General features: G+C 34.1%; 2 protein-coding genes across 2 annotated transcripts in view; both read left to right on the forward strand.

Moving 5' to 3' along the window:
- The window catches only part of LOC106134523 (ATP-binding cassette sub-family F member 3), a 434,240-nt gene that overhangs the window by 68,172 nt on the left and 338,664 nt on the right, over positions 1-27,404 (forward strand). The window lies entirely within an intron of this gene.
- Positions 17,904-19,329, forward strand: LOC106138988 (dynein light chain Tctex-type 5-like). The gene is made up of 3 exons (XM_060954851.1): positions 17,904-18,089; positions 18,521-18,667; positions 19,093-19,329. Exons 1-3 carry the CDS (start codon positions 17,904-17,906, stop codon positions 19,327-19,329), a joined length of 570 nt encoding a protein of 189 aa, XP_060810834.1.

A 27,404-nucleotide genomic window follows, 5' to 3' on the forward strand; every position in this document is an offset into this window, starting at 1 on the left:
ATGGATACATTTCTTTCCCTGCATCTCGTGGGAATCGCATGGATACAATTTAAAAACTACCGATATGATGGCGTGCCGTGTGGTTGCCGGCACCAATACAAAAAAGAATGGGACCACTCCATCTCTTCCCCATGGATGTCGTAAAAGGCGACTAAGGGATAGGCTTACATACTTGGGATTCTTTTTTAGGCGATAGGCTAGCATCCTGTCACTATTTTAATCTCAATTCTATCTTAAAGCCAAATAGGTGAACGTGGCCTATCAGTCTTTACGAGACTGTTGGCTCTGTCTACCCCGCAAGGGATATAGACGTGATTATATGTATGTTTGTACGATGCGATGGCAATGGTGTTTCTGACCCCATCATGTCCAGGTGGGAGCGGAAAGCGGTCTGCTAAAAGCCTGCTATGAAGAATGTAAGAGGAGGCATGAAGGATGTGATGGAGGAATGTGCATGAATTAAAAGACGTATGAGTATGCAATGATCGTGGTAAGCGAAAAGATGTTGGTAGCCTCTGCAAATCATCCAGAGGCGTAATTTTTTTTTACATATAATATACATCAATCACGCCCAGAGGGTAGGCAGATACCACTTTCAAGGCTTCTTTCGTTTCGTCCACATTCATAACTCTCATTAAGCAAGCTCGGCGGTTTTGGGTACTCTTGACCTGACCTTTTGCTAGGACGTCCTTAATTTGAACAAGATACGTATGTACTAGGCCTCCTCACTCCGAACGACCGATGATTGTTTTACTTTTGTTCTAAAGAGATTTGTGATTTTTAACGAACAGGGTACATTGGACGCTACGTCACATAAGTCTGTTGTGGTTTTAAGACAAGTCATTATTGTAAGTTGTGGTTTTCAGCGCCTGAATAAAGTGGATTAAATTCTGAATTCGCGTTCGAGTAAGTCTACCATGAATATTCAATTGCTGAAGCTAGCGAGTGTAGTGAATTATTAATTTTAAATTTTATCAAGTCTCAAAGCAATACAGTGAGTAAACTTAACGTTAATAACATTTTCTACCAGTTTTAGAAACCAAAAGTCTAAATATATAAAGGATTTATCAACACACTGTCCATACTGTTGGGTCTAGAGCATGAATGTTAACAATTAAGTTTCTCATGAAGATATTTCAAAATTCTTTTCATAAGCATGAATAAAAAAATCAGCATATATTTAAATAAAATCAGTTATATAATTAAAAGTTTAAGTTTTGAATTGTTCACCTGAAAACATTACGGCTAATAGGTTTCTTTTATTAACTGTATTCATTAGCTATTATCTACCGAAAAAAGTCACATGGTCGCGCAGGTTTCGTTAGCGAAGCGACCAAGTACGTCGCTTTGAGTTTTGAACAAGACCCATACACAGTGAATGTAAAGTTGTACAACCCACAAATGCTAACTAGAAATCTCGCAGTGGTTGTATTAATTGTGGTGTATTGACCCTAATCTCTTTTGTGGCATTACACTCATATATAATATATATATTCGGAATGTATATGAAAAAGGGCGTAATATTAATATAGACGAGACGAAAGAAAAAATCGCCATCTCAGTTATGTGACGTGTGGTTTGACTATTGTTGTAGGTAGAGTACAGTAATATTTTTGTGCTTTGGAGTCTACCAGTGGCCATGATCCAAAGTGGATAAGTCAGGTTTTTACACATAGTGACACTAACCTCCACAACTGCAAACTGCAAGAGAATATTCATAAGTTTATTTATATCTGTGAAGCAGGTTACCTCATGGCATTATTCTTCTTCGTTAAAAGCATCGGTTAGCATTTAACACTAACAAAAACAATTAAAAAAAGAATATTATTCAATTATTCAATAATCGAGGTATGTGATAGGATTTAAAAAACGGTGCACATTTATACTATTTCGTTTTTTTCAGTCGGATACCTTAACTATTCGACCAGCGAAGCTCACTTCTGCCATTAGATCTTGCAAGAAGGCTTACTACTCCCAGAGAAAACTAAAATGATCGATAATTTTTTAATGACGTAATCTACTTTCGATCAATTCATCTTAGCTGGCGTCGATTGTCCTTATCGGCCGCAAGGCCAGCGCTGGTGACGCGACAATGATGGATGGACGACTTGATGAATTGCTACGTGATAACTACAAACGATTATGTAACGAGACAGAAATAACATAGAGGCTATTTTTGCACTCGTACATTAAGGAAATTGGCTTTTTATTCTCGTCAAAATTATGTTTGATTTAGGGAATTCCATGGTTTTTATTTCTGGAAATTTTTCTTTGTTCCAATTATATAACAGGTGGCTTGACTCGTGTCCCATACATAGCCCAACACCAGCAGCAATATTAATTTTTAACAGTGCTAGAATTTTAATGGTCATTTCTGTGTTTCCGAAGATAAGCCCAAACAAATTTACAATTTGTACTTTTTTATAATATTAGTATAAATGTATTTATTTTAGATAAACAATTAGTATTTCTCAGTATTGGTTTTATACAGTGCTGCCTTATTTTAATTTTAAGCTAGAAAATACTTTTAGTTTCATTAAAACTATTTTCAGCTTTGTAACTAAGTTGTACCTGTTAATTTAGTTGTTCTGAGAAGCCTCTTTATAAATCAACTAAACCCTAAAGTTGGTAAATTGAGAGAGTTCTCACACATAAATTTTTATTTAATTGTAAGTTTACAGACAGTTACATTTATCTATTATAGAAGGCACATTCAAAATGAAAACATCTGACCTAGAGACTTTTAATATTGACCTATTAATTTGGATTTTTTTATACGATGAACTATAGCAACTTGAACCTACGTCTATCATTATGCCATACAATTGATAAGGCTTTGCAGTCACAACTACTAACTCAGTATACACAGAAAGGGGAAAAATCATTAGGTTGTGTGTTTTTGTTTAGATATTATTGTCAAACCAAAATTTCGTGTGGTTCCCGGCACCAGTAGAAAAAATAATAGGACCACTCCATCTCTCTCCCATGGATGTCGTAAAAGGCGACTAAGGGGTAGGCTTATAAACTTGGGAATCTTCTTTTAGGCGATGGGCTAGCAACCTGTCACTATTTGAATCCCAATTCTATCTTAAAGCCAAATAGCTAAAATAGCTGAACGTGGCCTATCAGTCTTTTCAAGACTTTTAGCTCTGTGTACCCCGGGATAGGTAAGATAACGGATATAGACGTGATTATATGTATGTATGTATGTCAAACCAAAAGACTTTAAATATTAATGATGCACCTTCTTGATATAATTTATGGCCCAATATCCACTATCCGGCATCTCTAATGAAGTCGGTTAAAAAGTCAAAAATGACTATCTAAATCTATATTGAAATTGATATTGTTACAATCCTCGCCCTTAAGTTAATTGAATTTATTCTATAAATGTGAAATATCGATCCTTCCCAAGGACACTCCATTTCCTTTAGAGATATTAAAGAAAATTATTTTCCATTTGGAGTACCTCAGTCGGGAGCTAACAATCTACATAAATTACAAACTCTTCACCTCCTAAACTCGAATTCAGATAGCGTCGGGAAAGTTAATTTTATTAAATTTTCCAAGTATTTAATGTGTTTCGTCGAATTGGGGTGTGTGGATGATGAAAAAATACCTCTTTAAAGTAGTATTTCTAAAAATGGTAACATTATTGGTGTTTGAGCTTTTATTAATAGTCTTTAAATATTACATTCACATAGAGGTGTACATTCTGGAGTAGAAACTTTATAAATGTTTTAGGAAGATGAAGAATATTTTTTTCTTGTTAAACTATAAAATCTGAAAACTGTCACGCCTGATGTAGACTACATAAATAGGAAAAATGTGCCTTTAAAGTTGTTTAGTGTCATTTGTTTCAGAAGAACTGGCTGCCTATTTGAATACGGAAAGCGGTAATGACAGTAAGTAATAGCTACGGGTTTTAACCTTCAAAATTGAATTAAGGTAATAAATCGATGAAAGAAATACCTAAGGTTGATAGTCAGAAGGTGTTGATACGTTGTCACGAAATTGCTTCGTTTCAACATTTCCAATTTAATTTGAACTCTGGCGATATTAAAAGTCGGTTCGATTTCAATGAAATAAACGAAATCCGTATGTCAACTTGTGTTGGTCATACATGCGTGCCACAGATTCAATATCAGTACGAACACGCTTTGGTCGACAGTTTTCATTATTCTTTATGTCAGAAGAAAAAAAATGTCTGTTTCGGGAGGCATTAACTTTTCCTTTTTGGAATGTAGCGTAGTGTAATATAGGTCTCTTCTTTGCACGGGTATCATGTAAAGTACATAGTTATCTTCTTATATAGTATCCATATGCAGTGTTCTTTTTCTTATCCGTCTTCTTATAAAGGTTGGCGTTGGCGGTCAACAAGGGCATTTACACTCGACGTTCCTGCTCGTAACAAGGATACTGATTGGGAACCATTGATGGAGATCAGAAAGCCAAGATCTTTTGCGGCCTGGTTCTATATCTAGTGTAAAAGAAACCAAAAAACATAAATCATTTGAAAGATTTTATCTGCTAAATGACGTAAAATATATGGGACATAGAAAACGTTGTAAAATTAATATCGTGTTGCTTGTGTATTTTGACATGATCTTGACATAATTCGTACAGTATGTACATATTTTATTTTATTTTTATTCTATATGACGAAATATTCGTATTGACATAATTAGTTCTACATTCATTCATGTTTTTTAATGTAGACAATGTGCATTCGTCCACGATTTAGATTTAAGAGATTTATATTTGTAAATTGACGTCCGATGAAAATGCTGCAGTGTAGTTTGTTCCGCCGCTTCTTCTACACATGCGCTTTGAAAGCGGTAGTAGTTATAATTAGATTTAAGTTAGAGTAGAAGTTAAGTTTAGACTTCAATATGTGATACCTTGTATCCAATTTTGAAAATAAATCTTTTCTATTCTATTCTTTCTGTTATGTGACGTCAAGATATTTTCTTTACATTTTTATGGAGAAATGGAAGCATTGCCAGTAAAAGTCTACTTTTAAAAACCGACTTGAGGCTGGAATATACGATATATAGATATGGTAATATATTAAAATATACAGTTATAATATTTTTTCATGGAACACAGGCTGAAAATATAAACTTTGTTTTACGTGATTCGAGAGTTGGAAATTAATATTTGATGCGCGTACCTTGATTCCGCGCGAACTCCTGGCAATGAACCCTGAGAAATATTAAGTGGCTATAAATCCTAATATTTGCGTAGACATGCACGCTGGTTATCCTTTTAAGTACCATGTTCATTTATAGAGTTAAATCGTTTTTACTAGCTAATATAGTCATTTCTAGCAATCAGTTTTTTCTATTTCTTAAACAGTTAATTATACACACACACGTCACCGTACTATCTTTTACACCAATACCCAATGACTAGAAAACCACGTTTAGCTAGTTGGCTTTATGATGGAATTCAGAGTTTGGAAGTCCATCGTCTTCCAAGAATCTCGAGTTTGTAAATATTTCTCTCGATAAATGTTCTTTACAATTTGCGTAGTTCTTCGTTTCAAGCCCAGCAATAAGGGTGAATGAAGACTAAACAGACCATGAATATACATATTTATTACAAAGAAGCACATTTTCTGTACTTGGAATTCGTAAACAATTTTTTATACATTTTCACATCAATTTTGCACGCATTCCGTAAATATGAACGCTCACACGACTATCGGAGGATACAAAAGTTATAGTGACAACATAAATCGAGTGTTGACGGTTATGGCCCATCTTCAGTCTCCAGTGACCTCAATAGGGTACATAGAAATTGCTACGTTAGCCGTTTGTGAAAGGACATTTTTGGGTTATGGAATGGACGTTTCGAATGTGATGGATGGTGTTCAATTTACGCAATAAATTGTACTGTTTTTGTTGGGAGAAACTGTTACAATATCAACTGCTGCTTTGTTTTTTGGTTATTTATATTGATCCATGTTATGCAATTCAGATTCCGTCAGAAGATCTGCATAACATGAGTCAGTAGTATGAACAAAGTCTTTAGTCTAAGGCGCTTTCATTTAGGTAGGTACTCGTATATTTCTGCGCCACAATCAAAATCTGGATGTTGTCTTTTCAAAAGAGCTCGATATATAAGTTTTAAAACTATCTTAATATCCAATAAAACCCATGTTAAAAATTATATATACATATATATATAAAAGAATAAAGTAAATCTTATTATTCTAACCAAATTTTTCAGAGACAGGAAAACTTGCAGGCAAATTCAGGTATTATATTCACCTGATGGATTTATATAAAAATACCATTTCAGCAGACGCGCGTGCCGTCTTCTGAATGCGGGAATATCTTGGGTTCCTCGCGAAAAAATCTTATTCATTGCCACCCACTTCCGAGGGCTGGTTCACATTGGACAATTTGAATGTACACACAAGGTAGACGTTAATGACTGAATTCGAGTAGTATGACTGTATACTTAATTGTATTGTTAATTGAAGGGACTATGACGCTACCAACTTATAACGATATACTACATATTAATGTATGTAATTAACAGGTTTTATTTACTAGTAGTTTATAAAAACTGTATATTTTAATATATTATTACATCTACCCCGCTAGGGATATAGACGTGACTATATGTATGTATCATATAAATATAGATCTCTCATGTTCGAGCCTCGCGTCGGCCTGGGGATCGGTATGTTACATAATAATATACTATGTAATTACATATTTGTATATGTAATATATCAATTCCCAGTGTAAATGGCTTCAAGGATGTTTTATCGACGCCTGATATCCTAACTTACTTATTTTTACGTACACAAATACTTATAGTCACGTCTCTATCTCTTGCGGAGTAGTAGAAGTAGTGCGTACAGAACAGTCTTGAAAATACTAGAAGGCCACGTTCAGCTGTATGGCTTTATGACGGAATTGAGATTCTAATAGTGACAGTTTGTCAGTTCAAGGCCTACAAGAGGAATCCCAAGTTACTAAATTTAATCCCTTAGATGCATTTTACGGAAAGAAATGAAGAGATTCTATTCAATTTTTTTTTAATTTAGGCTAAAAGTTTTCACACTGCAAAGTTGACTAGTGTGAACCCATCTCTTACAGAATAAGGTCAGGCAATTGTTCTACAAAGATATGTCTCTGAGGTTAAATATTCAGTCCATTGAACTCCGATTGTGGGTTGCATGAGCTCTAGTTGTTTCAGGACATAACATTTTATTCGTCTTTCAGTTTTTGTGTGACTTGAGTCTAGTTATTTGATGAAAAATTAAGTATCTTAAGTATTTCTAATAAACGTGATTTTTATATTGTGGCTACATCTCTACGCCACACACCATCTGTCAATTATAGAGAAGAATGTGACGCGTTCAATCAATAGCAAAGAAGAGTCTAAATCGCGCAAGCAAAAATATCACGGAATGAAGCATATGTACAACCTTAACAGGCATAATAACTATCCTGGCGAAAGATCTTTTCTTTGTGGCGATCGCACCCGAATCATCGAAAAATTGTATAGCCCAGTGGCTTTCAGGACCATTTCACAACTTCATGCAGAAGTCATAGGAAGCGATTAAAGTAGAAAAGAACTTACATCTTGTGTCAAATTCTTACTAGCAATATGTTACATGCATACATATTACGACTCCCATCACACCTCTGCAGCCTTTGTAGGGGAACCTAACCCGTATTGTATCGATCATAGTTACACATTCAGTTGCCTGAATATGCAGGTTTCCTCACGATATTTTCCCTCATCGTAATAGCATCGTTTTGTATTCTAACTAATTACCTACTTGTGAATTTGTATTGAATATATATTAAGATCGTTCATGTTTTTATCATTTTTCAGTCTACTCGTTGAGCCGGTATTTTAACCCAAGTACACATAAGATTGAAAGAAATTCACCACTTAAATATAATAGTACAAATAATATCGAACAGTTTACGACGTCGCCGCTAGACACAGGAATGCTTGAATAACTTTATCATCCATTTTATTGCCCCGGGTGGAGGTCAAACAAGCTTACTTTCTTATTATGTGCGCCAAATTTCGGCGGGGAGTTTCACGATATACTCCTAAATTATTTTGAGGGTTACTATTGTATTTTTAAGACTGTTGGCTCTGTCTACCCAGTTAGGGATACAGATGTGAATATATGTACCTATGTATTTATTTACTATTGATATCTATGATTGGCTTACGTTCAATTGATAACATTTTTTTTAATAATTGTTCTGTGAATGTTTTAAGAGTGACATAATTTAGTAATTATATCTAGGTATGAATTAAAAAAAAAACATAAATATACAAGCCGTTTTCTTCTTAGTTATAATCAATAACTATCTTAAGCGCATGTAGTTAATTAAATCCTTTGTTTCAACACTACTGTTATTCGCCGTGACCATCCATTCTCTATAGATGGTCTAGCACTAATTAACATAGTCTCTTATTAATTAAATAACAGGTTACAGCTTCAGTGATTAACTATTATATTTCATGTTGCGAGACTGAACTGATTGGCGTGGTGTTTTATGAAAGATTGATAATGAAAATAAAATAAAGATTGTATTTACTTACATTTTAATATACATTTTAACAAGTATTATATAATGTGCTCTGTGGTTGCCGGCACTTAAAAGAAAAATGAATAAGACCACTCCACTAGGCTGAGCTAGAAACCTTTCACTATTTGAATCTCAATTCTATAATTAAGTCAAGCTCCACGTGAACAGTATTTCCTGATTGTATTAAGAATTATCTAGTTTAATAGTAAGTAAGTTTTTCACTGTTTTCTACAGAACAAGGTTTTCAGATTAATCTCAAATTCTATGTGAAGTCACCTGCAAAACTACATAAGTAGATAATGTTCCTAAAGTTGTATATAGAGTTTCACAAGTGTACTCTATTTATAACAAAATATTTTTTCTTCGCTACAAGACCAGCATGGCAACTTGTAATCGATTAATGGGTTTATGCTCTTTATTCATATACCAATGATTTGTAGCTAAAATAAATATTTTTGGATTTTTGTTCTTTATGTCGTCCTATGGGAACGTTGCGTACAATTTGGGACGGTGACCTCTTTTCCGAGGGAATCTTTCGCCCATGAAATCTGTATTCAGTGAGCAGAAAAATCAATGGGGCAAAAACACAAGAATTGCTGACGGAAACGAGCCCAGAGTCCGAATAGCATTGATTAAAGGAAATGTTGCCTTTCCATGTTTATTTGTTATTCTTTGAAGAAATAAAATATTTATGAGTTCATCGTGCGAACGGGGTATGAAAAACTAGCAGTTTCTTAAGGAATTCTCGTATGCCTCAAAAATAATAAACGACATATCTTTGCAATGTGTGTTTAGGATTGGACTAAGAGAAGAAGAATACTTCCATACAAAGCCGCAGGCTATAGCTATTTGTATAGAACACAGATATAGGAAAATTACCTTCACCAAAATCTGTGATATAGAACTATTGTAGCAACTGTGCTCTATTTGCATAGTAAATTGGAGTGATTATGTTAACACGACAATGCTGTAACTAGCTGTATAGCTAAGGTTTTATTAAGTACTTAGTATAAATTCAAAGTTACATTAATACGTTATAATATATTTGTTTGATTTAGAAATCTCTTCTTCAGCCAGCCGTCAGTTCCAAGACTTCGTCTCGGAGAACCCCATCTACCTACATATAAACAATCTTTCATCACGTATGATTATACTTTGTTTCTCCTAACTACACGATGTATAAATAACTTTGCCGTCAAATAGAAACAGAATAACAAAAGAAAAATTTGTATATCAGTGCAAGATTACCAGGAACGCAGACGAGCGTGAAACGTCACTTTTAAATTGGATGGTAGCTCGGTGACCGCTCTCGGAAACTGTGTAATTAGTCTCGAGAACGTAGAGTTACACGTACATAGAGGGTGCACTGCTCGATGTCATCTCTATATATGACATGGGAACGGGATTTTGCAATCAAATTAAATTCCTTTGTTTCATCACTAGTGTTATTCGCAAATTAAAATACTAGTTTTTGATTTCACATCAGCGCCCACATTTATAATACTAAGTCATTTTAGTCTGATCTCTATTTTTGTCTCCGGGAATTCATTATATCTATACAAAATCAGTCTCGTGCATAAACCGTAAAAGCGTAAGCGACGTCTATGTCATGTTTGACGCACAGAATACAAAAAATTGCCCCAAAAATCATTATGGCTTTCATCTTGTCTTATACTATCAATTAATTGCTCACTTATTTTACTTTATTTATTTTATTTATCAAGAAAAAAATTTCCGTGCCGTGTGGTTCCCGGCACCAATAGAAAAAAAGAATAGGACCACTCCATCTCTTTCCCATGGATGTCATAAAAGGCGACAATGGGAAGGCTTATAAACTTGGGATTCTTCTTTTAGGCGATGGGCTAGCAACCTGTCACTATTTGAATCTCAATTCAATCATTAAGGCAAACAACTGAATGTGGATTATCAGTCTTTTCAAGACTGTTGGCTCTGTCTACCCCGCAAGGGATATAGACGTGATTATATATGTGTATGTAAAAAAATTACCAACAATTGCATATGTAGATCGATATTTTATAATAAATAAGGTTTGATGCTTCTACCTAAACTAGTATACGAGTATTAATTGATCAGTTGCTACTAACAATGAGCACTCTTGTTGAAAAGACGTTACTAACTCTATGGTCGCAACAGGGATTGCAGTTTCTGCGATGTCCCTACTTTGCTAAGTTTTATCATTCTATGAGTAGATGACAAATTACATTATACCTGTACTGTGAAATATTTCAGTTGGAAGTTTGTATATGTTTTCGCTGCTACATTCTACTCAGTTCAAGAAGAAATAAAGAGTTATGATGAGAATTTCAATTTTATTGTTGTGCAGTTTCGATGCTTACGAAGAAAGTTGTGCATATCTTATATGAGTAAAATGGCTTTTGACTTGACAGCAAAATATTTATAGTGATAATAAAATTTATTAGTGATATTAAATAATGACAAGCAAGGAATATTTTATCTATTCAATTTAGTTCAGACTTGATATGACCGCGGCTCGGCTTTCACTATGAATTTTGTAAAATCCTTGAGATCTTACAGTACATGTTTACCTCTTATATCTATATTTTACTCGCGCCCTGCAGTCAAGCGTTAGCCCTTGGTCATAAAACATATCGCGGTGATTAATTAAGTGATCAATCAAGTGTCTCTCGCCAAAAATGTATTGAAGTTCTGTCTCAGACATAGTCATTGCCACAAACTACAAAAACTGGACTTAAAAAAACAGTTTCTAACGAGCGTTAATTATTGTAGATAGTAGAGAAAGAATAATTGTAGATGTCGCAGGTGCTTAGAAATCGAACAAACATAAAATATATTCAAATTCTTATACGCAGGAATCACTGCATTGCTTGCTGTCTGAACGAGATGTAGGTAAAGCTTTAAAACCAACTAAATATAGGTACATATGTACACGTACATCTCAGCCAGCAGTCTAGAAAAGACTATGGATAAATTAAATGATTAAATATAATCGAGAATATACTATGATGAGTTCTGTCTCTGAATTAGATGGTGAAAGGTCATTGAACACGTTACAGAAGGTAGCGAATTTATTTTCGCTCTAATGAACATTCATACCTGAGGAAAGCATGAATTAATAATATGTACCGAAGTACAGTCAGCAGCTCAGAAACTCGCTCAATTCTATAGTAATTTATTATAGTTACTAGCTTTTTCTCATGAATTTTGATTACATTTTATTAATGTGAGGTTCAAAGTTACATGAAAAGATGAAACATTTTGTTATGTATATAAGTTAGCTTTAACCACGATACCTACTATTAGCGTCACAAATGCGCAAACAAAAAACAAATAGATAGATAAATTAAACATATATTTGTCCATAAAATGACAAAACTTTTTTAACTTACGAGTACACACTCCACGTCAGGCACGCATTCCAGTTACAATTTTACTTCTAACAATATACCGAATTTCAAAATACAAGAAACTAACGATACAGATTACCACAAAGATCAAGTATACTTCGATCTTCTGTCGACTGTACATTCTGATCTCCGTGGAGCAGTAACTCAGCGCAAAGGCCCCGGATTTGGCTGGGCCCTGAAATAATAATGACGATTAGGTACCTCTGTTCTGTGTTTGTCGTTATAATTCACTTCTGATGCTCGTAAAATTGTCGACTGTAGTCGTTTTCTCAGAGTGAAATGTAATTGTTGTGGTCAGATACGAGTATTTCATGTATGTATTGGTGTCATGTACTTAAATATATAAGTGTTTATATACATACATACATACATCTCTTCATCTTTGTCGTTTCGTTTTTAGCAGAGCCGTTGTGGTCACAATAAGGCCAACGCCTTCCTGACGATCTCCCGCCATTATTTATATGTAATTTATAAATCTAACAAACCTAATTTTGACCACAAACTTTGATCATAAAACATTGTATCGATGGGGATCTTTGCGTAACTTTATCACTGTGGTAACATTAGCTTTCTGGGTATTCTTCCGTACATACATACAATACCATTTTTATCCCCAACGGGGCAAACAGAGCCCACAGTCTAGAAATTAAACAATAGATTAAGAATAATAATAAACTTCCAAGTCGTCTGAGCAAAGCTAAATTGTATAGTTTCTGCAATAATATTTATCAATTTAAAATCAAATACAGAAACACATGTGTATTGCTGACGTGAAATGTTCCAGACTGTTCTAAAACAATACATACTTGATGTCATACTGATATTATTTTACGAAACGCGGGGCAATACCAATTTCCTATTATTTATTGCAACGTTTTCCTTACAGTGATTACAAAGAATCGAATGAAAAATATAAAAAGAACACATCTTACAGACGTCGAGTAATTTCTTTTTATTTTCAATTCGATTTTTATAAAGAGAGACATTAGTAGTACGGACTGCTGCTTGAAAGTTATTATTTACTCAATTTTTTTTATAAGAAGAGTAGTAGTCGCTAGTATGTCTTTCATCTAGGGCCACCAATGACTCCCTAGTATGTCCCTGAACCCATTGTATAAGTAGGTATAGTTAAATGACCTTCGATTTAATATCACACGGGTTATTCAAACTTTGAATATTTTTTTAATGTGCACAAAATTTTAACATAGTACATTCCAAACCTTACAAATTGAATATTTAGGTATTTTAAATATTATTCTTATTTCTATTTTAATAAGATTTTCAAGAAAATAAATTCAAGCGACTGACCACTTTAAAGGGGTACCTACGCTATTATAGGTACTATACTATTATCGTATATATAAATTAAATAAGCTCAGTTTAAACTTAACAAAGACAAGTTGAGCAAATAACTTGGCGTTACGTGCAGAAGCGCAGTTGAATGCACCTCGGATGCAGTTGCACAGGGTGTCATTGCCCTTGAACTTTTACAAACTTTTCTCCACTTCATTTTGTGTAGAATGGCGTAAAATTTCATTTTAATATGTTTGATGTTATTCATAGCGCTTAAGTGGGTACAAATTACATGTATTAAAAGATCTAAGAAGATTTGAACTTTGAATCTGGTTTCATTGGAATAGTTGGTGTAAGCAAACAATTTAGTGAAATGAAAAGAAAGTACTTAAAAAAATACTCGTATACGCCATTATTACGCCAAGCAGCTGACTTTCAGTACCTTGCCAAACCTTTTACATACACGTACCTATCTTGTCTTTGGTCCTTACGATGTAGACAGAAAAATAATCACAAGTCACAAAGATGACATATCAGAGATAATGCCAGGCTGTCAGCACATTGTCTAAACGAAGAATCCCAAGTTAATAAGCTGCCTTTAATTGACTTTACAAATCTGCGTGGAACGAGAAGTAGCCTGCACGACGTTTTTTTCTAAAAGCTTATGGCATTTGATAATATAGGACATCAATATTTGAAGTCTATAACTTAAAATGGGTTGAGAAGAGAGAAAGATAATAAAATACAGTAGGATACATTCTAGAAAACTCTAGTTTTTCAGTATTATTAATCTTTTTTAAGTTTAAAAAATTACTGATGGTATGAAAATGCATTTTTGATAGTTATCAAACTAGCGACCTTACATTAGAATGCACCGACTTCGATGCATTCACCTTACGTCACTGCCCTGCAGGGCGCTTGAACTTTCTAGTTTTATAACTTAATACCTAGGTTCAATACTACTACCAACTTTAATGTCATTTTACTTTTGATAAGTAGATAAGATGTATAATTCTTGGATAGGCCTGCAACATTTTCGTCTTCAGCGTCACTTAACATTGGGTGAGATGGAATACAAATGCCTAATTCAATATTGAATAAAAAATGTTTCTTAGTCTTTTATTGTTCTTTTTATCAATATGTTTTTGTGCATGTAAAAATATAATAGCAAAAGCGTTTTCTTTCTCCCACGTTACATAATTTACCAGTTCCCGTGCGAATTACGGAAGTTTAATAGCCTTTCTCTGACCTCTGAAAGTTAACTTTGTTCACAAGAAAAAATATTATAACAATTGCGTGTGGTCAGGCTGGAGTCGCTTCGAATGCTTAAATCCGACTTAGCCAATCCAAGATAATGGTCAAAAGCACTCACCCCGGGCTCCTCTCCAAAGAGGTGAGGATGTAACTAGGAGGGATTAATGTCAGGAGGAAAAAATAGAGTAATGTGTATCTACGGAGCAGGATAAATCTATTAATCAGGAAAAAATACTGTTCTCGTGGGATTTGCGATAAAAGACTATTTTATACAAACGAAGTCTTGAGCAAAAGCGAGTATTTATAGAGTATACCTATGACGGGTAGTTATATCACTGAGTAGTCTAAGGTCCTAAACTAACAGGAGCGTAATTAAACTTGTATTTCAATGAACCTGGAATAGGTATGCTAATTTGTTAGAAAACTTTACATTTGTTTAAATGCCGTGTGGTTTCCGGCACCAATACAAAAAAGAATAGGACCACTCCATCTCTTTCCCATGGATGTCGTAAAAGCCGACTAAGGGGTAGGCTTATAAACTTGGGATTCTCCTTTTAGGCGATGGGCTAGCAACCTGTCACTATTTGAATCTCAATCCTATCTTAAAGCCAAATAGCTGAACGTGGCCTATCAGTCTTTACAAGACTGTAGGCTCTGTCTACCCCGCAAGGGATATAGACGTGATTGTATGTATGTATGTATGTATGTTGTTTTAATTTCTATAGTATTTTGTTATTTTTAATTCTGTTCTTAATTATGTTGTGTTCATTAAATAATTGTATCTATGTTATTTTTCTAATTTGAAACGTGAGAATTGTTATTTTATTAAACCCCAAGATCAAGAAGGTTTCTTTTTTATTTTAAAGTGTATGTCTATGTGGTTAAAAGAAATGTATATTATTCTTTTCTTTCTGACATTTTATATCTCGTTATAATAAACAATTTAATATATTTCCTATGATTTAATACAAATACAAATATCGTATATTCAGTATGTCTCTACAAAAGTTTGTTGTGCTGACCTCCATTTAAGGTTTCCCCATGGTATGGAAGGCAGGCTCCTTCTGATTGTCAAAAATCTCATGGCCATCCTTTTATCTCTTTTCTTTTATCATATCTAAAAATATTTAACACCTAAATAAGAGAACTAGAAAATAAGATAGTCATTTTCTATTCTGTTCTTTTTCTCTTTTAAAATTGAACTCGGTTAAAAAGAATTGCTTTTCTATACGTTTTTTGTTCACAATCTAAACTTGATCCGTCTACATGGCTCAGCCCTACCTTATTTTCAGCGTACTATCCATAGTAAATGTACTCATGTTTTCTAATTTTCCTTTAAAAAAAATCAAGTCTTTTAGACCGAATACACACATGGGCATGGATAATTTTATATTAAGTGGAAACAACGAAAAAATTATAATTAATTAAATATCCTTTGCAACAATCTTTCTCCTGGATTTAATCCCCGTGACATGTTACTTCTCTGGAGAGGAGTGCGCCTTTGCATTTTCATTGTTACAATATTCCATGCCAATTCCAATACCTATAGTTTTTAAATATTACAAATAAATTGTATTTATGTCTCATTTTTTCATATCGATATGAACTGCAGTAAAGGCTTTCGGCATGTCCTGCCAATCATCTTATTTCAAAGTAACATAGATGAAGACAGCAATATTTTCATCGTAATATATATTTGAGATATCTTTATTCTTATTCTCTGTGACACACGCTCTTCAGTTAAAGCCACTTCTCTCCGCTCCTTGTGTAAAAGCATCTGCAATCTGATCATAACATGCTCATCGAAGCTTTGTATTTTTATTCTTAAGCAATGTATTCACTGGAACATTATGGTTTTGGTATACCGCAATATTTGGATATATTTTCACAAAGGTTTTCAAAAACATAATAATGTTCTTCACTTAAATAATTACATAAATACATCAATGACTCTTGAGATTGCCATTTTTACTTTTCTAAACAATGACAAAAGTACCTAATTTTAAGTTTATATTATATAAAATTTCAGGCTAAAAAATTACTTCATACAAGTAAAGTTAAATCATTGGAAGTAGTTCGTCCTTTGAAAGCTTTGGTTCTCCTGCCAATTCCTACTTTAACGATGAAATCCGGAATTTTAGTAGGGCAAAATCTAGTTCATAATAAATCCTGAAATTCTAATCAGAGTAACAACAGATTTTCACAGTGTACACATAGCCTTAATCCCACTATCGGTCACATCTCGTCCCACCCCGTACCACGCTGGCGGGGTGAACAATCGTTTAACTGACCCATAAGAATAGTGACGTACATATCGATGCCATCTACGATGCACTGCCACTGCATTCGATGTTTCATTTCTGTTATGAGGGGTCGTTGACGGGTTGGTGATATATTTTAGTAAAGATAGAAAAGCTTTTTGTTGATAGATATACTTTTTACTTCTAGCTTATTTTGGAATAACCCGAACCTCTGCTGTTTTCACCAATGCCATACCAAGCGCTACGGGCGCAAGGAGACTACCGACTACTTGTATCCCGCGACCTTGTCCAGCCGTCGTTATTCACGTCTTCTCATCTCTCTCTTTCTGTCGTATCTTTGTGAATCGACCAATAGGACTTAAGAAGAAAGAAGCTTATCCTAAAATGAAGCTTAGCTTATCCCTCCACTTGTAACCATTTGTTATGTCTACCTCGTAAGGGATAATAATGTAGAAATAAGTAAACAGGACGTAATTATATATAAAGCTAGTTATATCAGCCGTTGACTCCATATACACAGGAAACATCTTATTTATGCTACCGAGGAAAAATATATCACTAGAGCAAAAATAAACAATTTATCTTGTGTAACCACTTCAGGTAACAAGGCCGCTATTTGTGTGAAAAAAGTAACGTGCGATGAATACAAAAAAGACGCGTACCTAAAAATGTGAACGGAGTACGTCGGTTTTCACCCAAAAAACCTTTTGTCATCGCCAGGACGGAATTTTCACGGAAAATCTACGCTCCAAAAGGTAGAACTATGCACTGGCTGGTTTGATAAAAAGTTATACTTTTAAAGGTCCTAGGTATAGGTACATTTACCTACGTACTCGTATTTAGGAGTTGTTGAGAGAACTTTATTATTTCACGATTATTGAAAAATGAAATTACTTACCTGAAAATAACTCGGTGATAAGTGATATCTTAATATCGCTATGAAATACTCTAAACATTCTGTTGAAAAAAAAAAACATATTTTGGAATAGTCAATTTGAAAGCTATGACATAATTCTCTTCTTGATACAAAGTTGTCATTGATTTTATTATCGTACGTCAAAGCTTTATCGATATTTGTGAATTATTATTAAACTGATACATTTAAATAAATCATGTCAGAAATAGCTCATGATTCAAAGAAGGCTGTGTCCACCATGGGCATGGGCCTCAATACGTCACAGTCGACTAAGTCAATGATGGCTATTAGCAAGAAATCCTTGAGCAGGCTCAAAGTACGAAGAGCTTCCTACGGTTTCGCGGGAGTACCGGGGATCAGGCCCGTGGAGAGGACTTCACAGGTAAGTGATAGATAATATGTACTTACTTATCTCCTTTCTATCTTAATCTTCTTTCTCCTTACATTAGTCCCGGTTATATCCTCACCTTTCTAGGGAGGAGCTCGGGATGCGCCTTTACGATCATAATTGTATAAGATGAGTCAGGTTTTAACCCCAAGCCTCTCCATCATCTCCGCAATGTTTGTATGGAAAATAATTCATATTGGATCATGGTTACACATTCAGTTGCCTGGATGTGTAGGTTTGCTTGTGATATTTCCCAACATGAAAGATAGTGGCAAATGGAAAGATGTAGTCTCTGCCTACCCCTCCGAGAAAGAGTACTACATATTTCCCAACACCGTAAAAGCATCAGTAAGCACGCAAACTAATGTACATATCTCAGAAAAGAGTTTGAGGAGGTTCTCAATTCGACTGTGTTATTATTGCAGGTTGCGATCGAATTCAAAAGGCCGCCATTGTTGTTCCTACCCACATATCAGCTGGATCCTTCTATACCGTTTCATATTCCCTCGGTTAGGGAAGCTATAAATGAGGCACTAGATGAGCATTTCACGGGACATAAATATAGTCCACAGGTCAGTTTTAACACCAAGTTTTGCCCGAGAATTGGCTAAGTGAACCATTTTCTAAGATATCCCTTTTCATTTCACTTCTTATCGAGAATACGCTCGTATTAAAACGATCCCATATATTTTCCGATAATTTAGTGTTATTCATTAAAAAAAAACTTGACGATGAAATAAGAAGGGAAAATCTGACGTTTAGTTGAATTGTCACATTTATCTTTAAAGATGAAGTCAGTCACCAATTAATTTGAACCACGCTTAGCTAGATGGCTGTAAAGGAATTCCGACAGACGAATATTAAAAGATAGCAATAAGTTTTAACGCATCGCCTAAAATTAGGATCGAATTAAAAGCCTTTTACAAATTTCACGGAAAAGAAGCAAACTGAACTTGTTATGTTTAATCTTCACTATCCTTATTTATTATCATTTTAGGAGTCTCCAGCCTTAGCATTGCGTTTAGCCGGGGAGCTAATGAAGAAAGTGAAGTGTTTATCCTTTAGTCGCCACAGGATCATATCCGTCGTGACCGTGGCTCAGAGAAGGGCCCAGAGTTATAACAACGCCGTGTCATTTCTATGGGACCATGAAAGGGACAATTATGTCGACGTTACAAGGGAAAATACCTTTACTTTCATTCAAGCTACTGTTTTTGGCATTTATCTAGATTAGTCTCTTGTTCTTTGCTGCCTTGCCCTCCTCTTTTGGTTTCACTCTTTAGGGGGATTTGGCAGAGTTTGTTAGTTTCATCAAATTCGTTCAAAGACTTGCCATATCACTACTAGACACTCGTTTTATGCAAATACGAGTAGGTAGTGTTAGTGTTAGTACCTTTTAGTGTCAATACTAAAAGTAGATGCCCAAGCAAATCTCCATTCCGTATTCCCTCCCTCATGAAGTTTTTAAGAGACAAAGTATTTTTACATGCTGCGATTCTTACAGATCGCACTTGCTTCTTTTAATCAAAATGCATTTGATTTTAGTAACTTGCTTTTAATGTTATTATATAATGTAAAATCATGATTTTACTTATTGTCAATAATTTATTTTATTATTAATTAATTGTTTGTCAATAAAGTTACTTTCTAGTTAATAATTAAATGTGATCGGATTTTAATTAAAATAACATTTATTATTTTCTCCATTATTTACACGCAATTTATATTTGTCAGAAAATGACACCTCCTAAACATATTTATAGCACCGTCTTAACCTTATATTTCTGACAAGGTCGAATTGGGGTCATATTAATAACTTATTACGTCTGAGCTCAAGCCACCTTAATCTATGCTCCGTTTACAGGATTACCAAAATAGCAGGCCGTAATATCTTCAAAAGTCTAAGACCAAAAGCAGCTTTGAGGATCACTGATTCGTATAGCTGAGATAAATCCTTTCAAAGCGGTGGATTCGTTTTGAAGTAATAGAATTTGTTTAATCTAATACAATATTCTTTTATTGTGTAGTGCCGTGTGGTTCCCGGCACCAATAGAAAAAAGAATAAGACCACTCCATCTCTTTCCCATGGATCCTGTCACTGTTTGAATCTCAATTCTATCATTAAGCCAAATTGATTCATTTAAGATCTAAGAACCTTTTATGTATGTGTTTTTTTTATCGGTCTGCGTCAGATTGGTTGCTAGCCTATCGCATTCAACTATTCACATTCAGGTAGAGTTGAATCGAAAATTGCTACATAATTGTTTCTATTTGCTACATATATTAAATAATTGCTACTTATGATATTTTCTTGGAAATCGAGCTTGCACGAAAACATTGATGAATGTGGATGAAGCAAACGTATGCATGGGTTGTAGTCTCTAAGTGAAAAGGTACCCGAAGTTAGAGTCAGAGACTACATACAGAATCCGACTCCCACTGCTGGCAAAAGGCGTGATCTGTCAAATATCACATTTATGTTAATTATGTTATTAAGAAGTTAAAGTTATAAATGGCCATAAATAAATGCTACTATGCTAGAAACAGTTTCTTTTGAGTACATCATAATTCAAGAAATCTAGGACCGGTACCTATATAGTGTCCTGTAAAATACAAGGTCATCACTAATAAAGTAGGTAACAAGTATTTTCTTAAATATAAATCGAATTCAGTTACTGGATAACTGACGTGACTATATCTAGGAAACAAAGATCGACAAATATTACAAACAAATTATTCCATAACATATGTCTCTTTTTTGGATTGCTTCCAGGATTGGATTGCTTTGAGTAATGTCTGTGCTAAAATATAACAAAACTTGTCTATGCTTGAAGAATTTAGTTATAACTTAGTCGTACTTACCTATAGCTTAAATTCGTAATTTATTTCTTTCCTTTAGAGAAGTTTTATTTTTCTTAAGGAAAATTTATCCAGAATTATTTTATTGCTCCGGCTTTAATTTCCTCACTTTTTTCGTAACATCCAAATGTCATATTATAAAAACATATACAGAAATTTTATATCTAAATCTTATGTATTAAGGAACTGATATATTTATCCTTAAGTTACACTAATATCATTAAGATAAACCGAGCCTAAATACTTGTATAAAGTTTGTCGCAGTTAAATGGGTGTCGCTTTGGGTAAAAATCTGACTTACCTGGGTAAGTCAGAGTCAGTCCAAGACTGTGGTTACAGGTGGACTTCTAGATCCTCTTTCGGTTTTATCTCCAGGTGGGGTGAGGATGCATTCAGGACTAATGCCTTCATTTACCGAAAATTAATTTCGAAGGTAGAAATATTCTTATTTCGAAATAAGGTTTCGAAAAGGGCATCAGGGAAGCAGAATAATGAACGTAGTTTGCTGAAATTCAAAAAAATAAATAAAAATTTTCTATTTTCACAGGACCTCAGACAAAAGTCAATTTTATCATAAAATTTAATTTTCCTATCGAATAAAACATTGTTGTTCTTTTATTGGCTTTCAGGTTATTGGACTAGGGGTTATAAAACTTACATGTAGCAATATTCCACGGCACGATCTCTTGCCTCTAACATTTTTATCGCAGCCAACAGGCTCTATTAAAGAATACATGTGTAGGTGCAGTGTAAAAGGTACATAGGTATAACTAAAAGGAAAGTGTCTTTGTATAATTATCTGTCAGAATGCGAATTTAAACGCTCAAGTACCACTTTAAGGTTTATTTTTTAATAATGTTTATATCACGCTGCCTTGAAAAGCACTTGTTTTAGTTATATAATCGACTGCACCGTTTTTAATAAAAATTTGCACAGACATACACTAGACCATCGGAAGTAATATAAGCTACTTTTATTCTCGTTCATTTTTATGGGAGAAGTCCCGGAAAGAAGTCTATATCTTTTGCATAAATTTTGCTCTGAAATAAATAAAACAAAGGCAAGATGAAAAACGGCTGAATTCCTAAATTTGCTAAAGTCAGTAACAAACAAAGAAGTCAAAGTTAATTTATACTTTATTACATACAGAACAATTTCACACAAATATTGTCTGTGATGTATTGCCAGTCGTACAGAATTCGGATTGTTTAGAGTATCCACTTAATTCATAGCAGTCCTTAGTTCAGTCTTATTCTGTCTGTTGCCTATCATCAAGCCACAAAACAAAGTACCTAATTACGAAATTTCTTAAATTGTAACTAGGATTCAATAGCTAATTTCATACTTGTTCTGACATCAAAGTGACTTAAAATGTCTTGTAAATATTTATAGAAGACGAACTTTCAATAAAATAATTTAATCCATGCAAATTTAACAAAAGCAATATTGCAAATTCGTTTATGGATGAACAAACAGACCGTCCCGACAAATTCCAATTAGATAGAGACACGCTACTCTCTTTGAGTTGTGTGCGCGTCAAAATCTAAACGAAAGCTAATATACTCGTTCAATTCGATGCAAAATGTCGGATATCGCTGCAATGTGCATTGAAGCATTTGCATAGAAAATATGTTGTTCGAAGACTTCTTTTGCGCTATTTCTGGACGTACTTTAAGACAAATAATTTCAAATAAAGAAAAATTAACGAAATTATCAAATCATTATTTCTTCTCTCTCTCTTTTTTTTAAATAAAATATTTTCAAGAAAACGGTTATATGATTTAAAAATAAACGCCCAAATAATTATTATACAACCAGAAACGTCAATGTAATAAGATAACTTGACATCCTCTTCGAGATTCGAATTTATTTTTACTCCATACCAACTGCCGAACCTTTGTAATAGGTACATCTCAGTTTCGCTCCTATATTATTATAATGACTGTTCGAATAGGATGGATCTGCCTATCGCACCTCTCAATTTACCAATTATGTCATAAAATCCTCTATTTCTAAGGAAATTTTTTACAGCTAGAGGGGATTAAACCGAAAATTTAGCCCTCATCTTGTTCCTAAGGCTGATTGCAGTTTAAAGCACTAAAATTTACAATAAAAAAATTAAAAGTTTATCTTGCGTGGAAATAGTGGCAAACCTTTTTTAAATTTGGTCTCATGCAGTCTAGGAAACAGTTGTATTGAAGTCATTGGTCCCGACCAAAACAATGGCTAGACGTGGAAAAGACTGAATAAGGAATGGCCGATAGTTAATAAAAATAAATAAACAAAGCTTGATTAAAATTCGCCGAGCACTGTTGGTAGTTTTCATGCAAATTTTGTATGCTTAGCAAAACATTTTAATGGTCAAAATTACTAACTATGCTGATAATATTTTTATCTAAGCATTTAAATTTCCATAAATCTTAGAAAATTTTAACGCCGCAGAACATACAACCTTCACCGCGATCATATTTCTATATAGCAGTTCAAAATCCTTTTATAGTTTCGTTGTGTCCGTCTGTCCGTCCGTACGACACAGCCATTTTATTCCTAAACTATGCGTACTATAAGTTGAAAATTTTAAGCAAGGTCTAATGAAACGCTATAAAATGGTGCAATATGCTTTCGAAAAATAGAATTACTAGAAACAGCCCTCTATACCTTTAATTTTTTGGAAAACTTTACCTTGTGGGGTAGAGATATCACCTGATTAACAGATGTTCAGTGAAACGTACGTGACAAGTTCAATGCCAAGTGGTGACCTAAAATCAAATTAATGTAGTCAGTCACGATATCAGTATATAGGCCAAAGGCATTTTTCATTACTCCCTTGTATACAGTGGAAGCAGTTGTTTTAGGGATTTGATATTTGAATAACCTATACCAAAACTTAATATATCTTCATTATATGATAATAAATTTTGATTACTACTTTCGAACGAATTTGAGCAATTTTTAATCAAGACCTAAATATACTGATAAGAAGGTAAATTCCAAGTTAAGAACCTATATTTTTTTAAGCATACATACATAAAATCACTTTATTTTCCCAAAGGGATAGGCCGAGACTACATCTTTCCATTTGCCACAATCTAAGCATATTTAATGAAAATAAAGAGATATAGTGCGGTGTAGTTCCCGACACCAATAGAAAAATAATAAGGCCACTCCATCTCCTTCCCATGGATAGGCTTATGAACTTAGAATTCTTCTTTTAGGCGATTGGCTAGGAACCCTATTTGAATCTTAATATTATCATTAGAGTCAACAGTTCTGAAAAGACACAAGGGATACAGACGTGTTATACATACGATGTATGTATAGTTTTAATCACTTTATATAAAAGAGGATAGAGATATCTTCAACCTCAGGTTAATCAAAGATATAGAAAAATAGACATATACCGTAGTGCGAGTTTCAGAGCATCCCGCATATTATTCATATCAATACAGCTGTAATTTCGTACTTCACCGCATACCAATTGGATGGAGCTGAATAGGGTACCGGTTGACTTAACCTTAGGGTTGTGGCCATGTGGAAACCAGCAATAGATATTGTCAATTTATTCGATTTAATTTATTGATACCGTTCAAGAATTTTATTTAAATTTGAAATTGGAAACACTATCAAAGGTTATGCCAACCTACCAAATGTAATTTTGGTCTTTCTTTTCATCAGCCTTTGTCCGTAGATATGTCTAAGCGAATGTTCCTTTGCATTTTAGTTCAGTGATAACACCTCATCTTGCTTTGGTTGCATTTGCTCAAGTTATTAATAAACAATAAAAAGGTTTTAGACGACATGATACTTATCATAAAAAATCCACCATAATAAAATTTTATAAGAAAAAAATAAATAGATAAAAAACAAGTAATAAAACTGGACAACATAAGAGTATTATGCAGTAACCTAGAATAAAAAAATTTGATTAGATGTGCAGGACCACATAGAAATGTATAACACCTCTGTATATCAACGAAACGAAGATTGTATTCATATTTAATGTAGCCCGTTGTAAGTAATAAATTTTGAATGTCAGAATAATATCACGACCTTGGCATTCGAGGGTTAATGCATGTCAGCTTTGATGGGGTCTGCCATCAGAAGGTTAATCGCATGATCTATTAAGTGCATTAAATATTAAGGTCTTTTTGGAAAAAGTTAAACTCGTAGATATAATGTAGAACGTTATGTTTAGCCAAAGCCTTAGAATATATGATCAAGGGCAAAGCTAAAGTTAAAAGCGATTGGTTAGTAACCTGTTACTATCTCAATCTGAATTCTATCATTAAGCATATAAAAATAGTGCTGTGTGGTTCCCGGTACTTATAGAAAAAAAATCGAAAAATGTGTATGTCGTAAAAGGCGATTAAAGGATCAGCCTATCCCTTAATCGCCTTTAACGACATCAATAAACTTGAGATTCTTCTTTTAGGCGATGGACAAGGAAATTGTCACTATTTGAATCTCAGTTCCATCATAGCCATACCTACAACTGAACGTGGTCTTTCAGTTTTTTAAAGACTAAATAAATTAAACTAACTAAATTTGCTAGTAAGAGATGGATAGAAAAATTACAAAAACATTATCGGATTAAGAACTTGCTTTGCTCTGTGGTCAAAGCAAATCTTTGTCACTAAAGCAAAAACGACAATAGTTCAACTATTCAACAGAATTTCAAATGTGTCTTGTTTTGTATTCCAATTTCGCGAACAAATAGAATGTCTGAGTTGTGAATGTCTTGGAATGTGTCTGGTCAACTTTGAGTCCAGATGAGATTTGCTTTAACCAATCGTATACTACCCGCCTGTACATAGATGAAAAGGTACCTTACACACAATAATATATGTTATTGTTGTAAGATTAATGTGTATATACATAGTGTTAACGTGTAGATTCAAGGCAATTTAGAATAGAACCCAATCCATAACTTCCCCATGGATGTCGTAAATGGCGACTAAGGGTGTAAGTCGCCTTTTACACTAATGAACTTGGTATTCACCACATTGGCGATGAGCTAACAACCTGTCACTATTTCAATCTCAATTCCATCTCAAAAGTCAAACATTTGAACGTTGCGTTTCAGTCTTTTCGAGAATGTTGGCGCTGTCATACCCCCGCAAGATGACGACGCGTTATTGTGTGTGTCTACTGTCTATTGCGTGTACTAATGTCTTTATTATTTTTTGTCAGAAGGTTGAGTGTATGCTATTCATTATGTATAGTTCATAGCATAGATTATTTTTTATTACAACTGATGTAACATTTTTAATCAGCTTAGAATATGACGTGTGAACAAGATGTCGCGGTTTCGCATAATACATGTTTTTTTTTTGGTTTTATGACGAGAATTACAAATTCTTGGGGTATAATTTATTTTTTAAACATACATACATACATATAATCACGTCTATATTCCTTGCGGGGTAGACAGAGCCAACAGTCTTAAAAAGACTGATAGGCCACGTTCAGCTGTTTGCCTTAATGATTGAATTGAGATTCAAATAGTAACAGGCTGCTAGCCCATCGCCAACCAACCAAACAAGAAGGATCCCAAGTTTATAAGCCTATCCCTTAGTTGCCTTTTACGACATCCATGGGAAAGAGATGTAGTGGTCCTATTCTTTTCCTATTGGTGCCGGGAACCACACGGCAAACTGGATCTGTAATCATGATCCAATATGGATAAGATTACTCTGCAAAGTTTGCGGAGGTCAGAAGTGAGTCGCTTCATGTAAAAACCTGACTTACCCAACTGGGTCATGGTCAAATGCGCTCCTCGGGACTCCTCTCCAAAGAGGTGAGGATTTTACCAGGGGAACAAGCAATGTGTAACATAAACTTTATTCGAACTAGAAATGGCATAAACAAGTAGAGAGAGAGCATATCTAGCAAAATTATATAAAAACAGAAAGGTTAAAGAGAAAATGTTATCTCGAAATTGTCATTTAAAGCGTATGACATGCCGTTTAATTAATCACGCCAATTTGCGACCCATTTCCATTTACTTACATTTTTTGTAACATTTTTGTTGGGAAATACTGACATTTGATAAGGGTAGCTTTTTGGCTGAAACGTGACGATGTACTTTAGCTACATGTTATTTTTTATCGTTTGATTAGTTATACATACAATTTTGAATTTTTTATCACAAATTTTGTTGTTTTACTGTGATAAGAATATTTAATATTATCCTTAAGCTTTTATGAACTAAGTACTTACCAACTTAGTAACCGTAGCATGCCACATTAATAAAATATAGGATTTTATGATGTAGGTTTCATTCCATTTTATTCTTATAAAAGTACCTTGTAAAATCTATCTATTCTATCATTAAGCCAAATAGCTGAACGTGGCCATTCAGTCTTTTCAAGACTGTTGGCTCTGTCGACCCCGCAAGGGATATGGACGTGCCTATATTTATGTCAAAGTCAAAGTCAGAGTCAAATTATT

The sequence above is a fragment of the Amyelois transitella genome, chromosome 5 (genome assembly GCF_032362555.1).
Source record: "Amyelois transitella isolate CPQ chromosome 5, ilAmyTran1.1, whole genome shotgun sequence".
NCBI lineage: Eukaryota > Metazoa > Arthropoda > Insecta > Lepidoptera > Pyralidae > Amyelois > Amyelois transitella.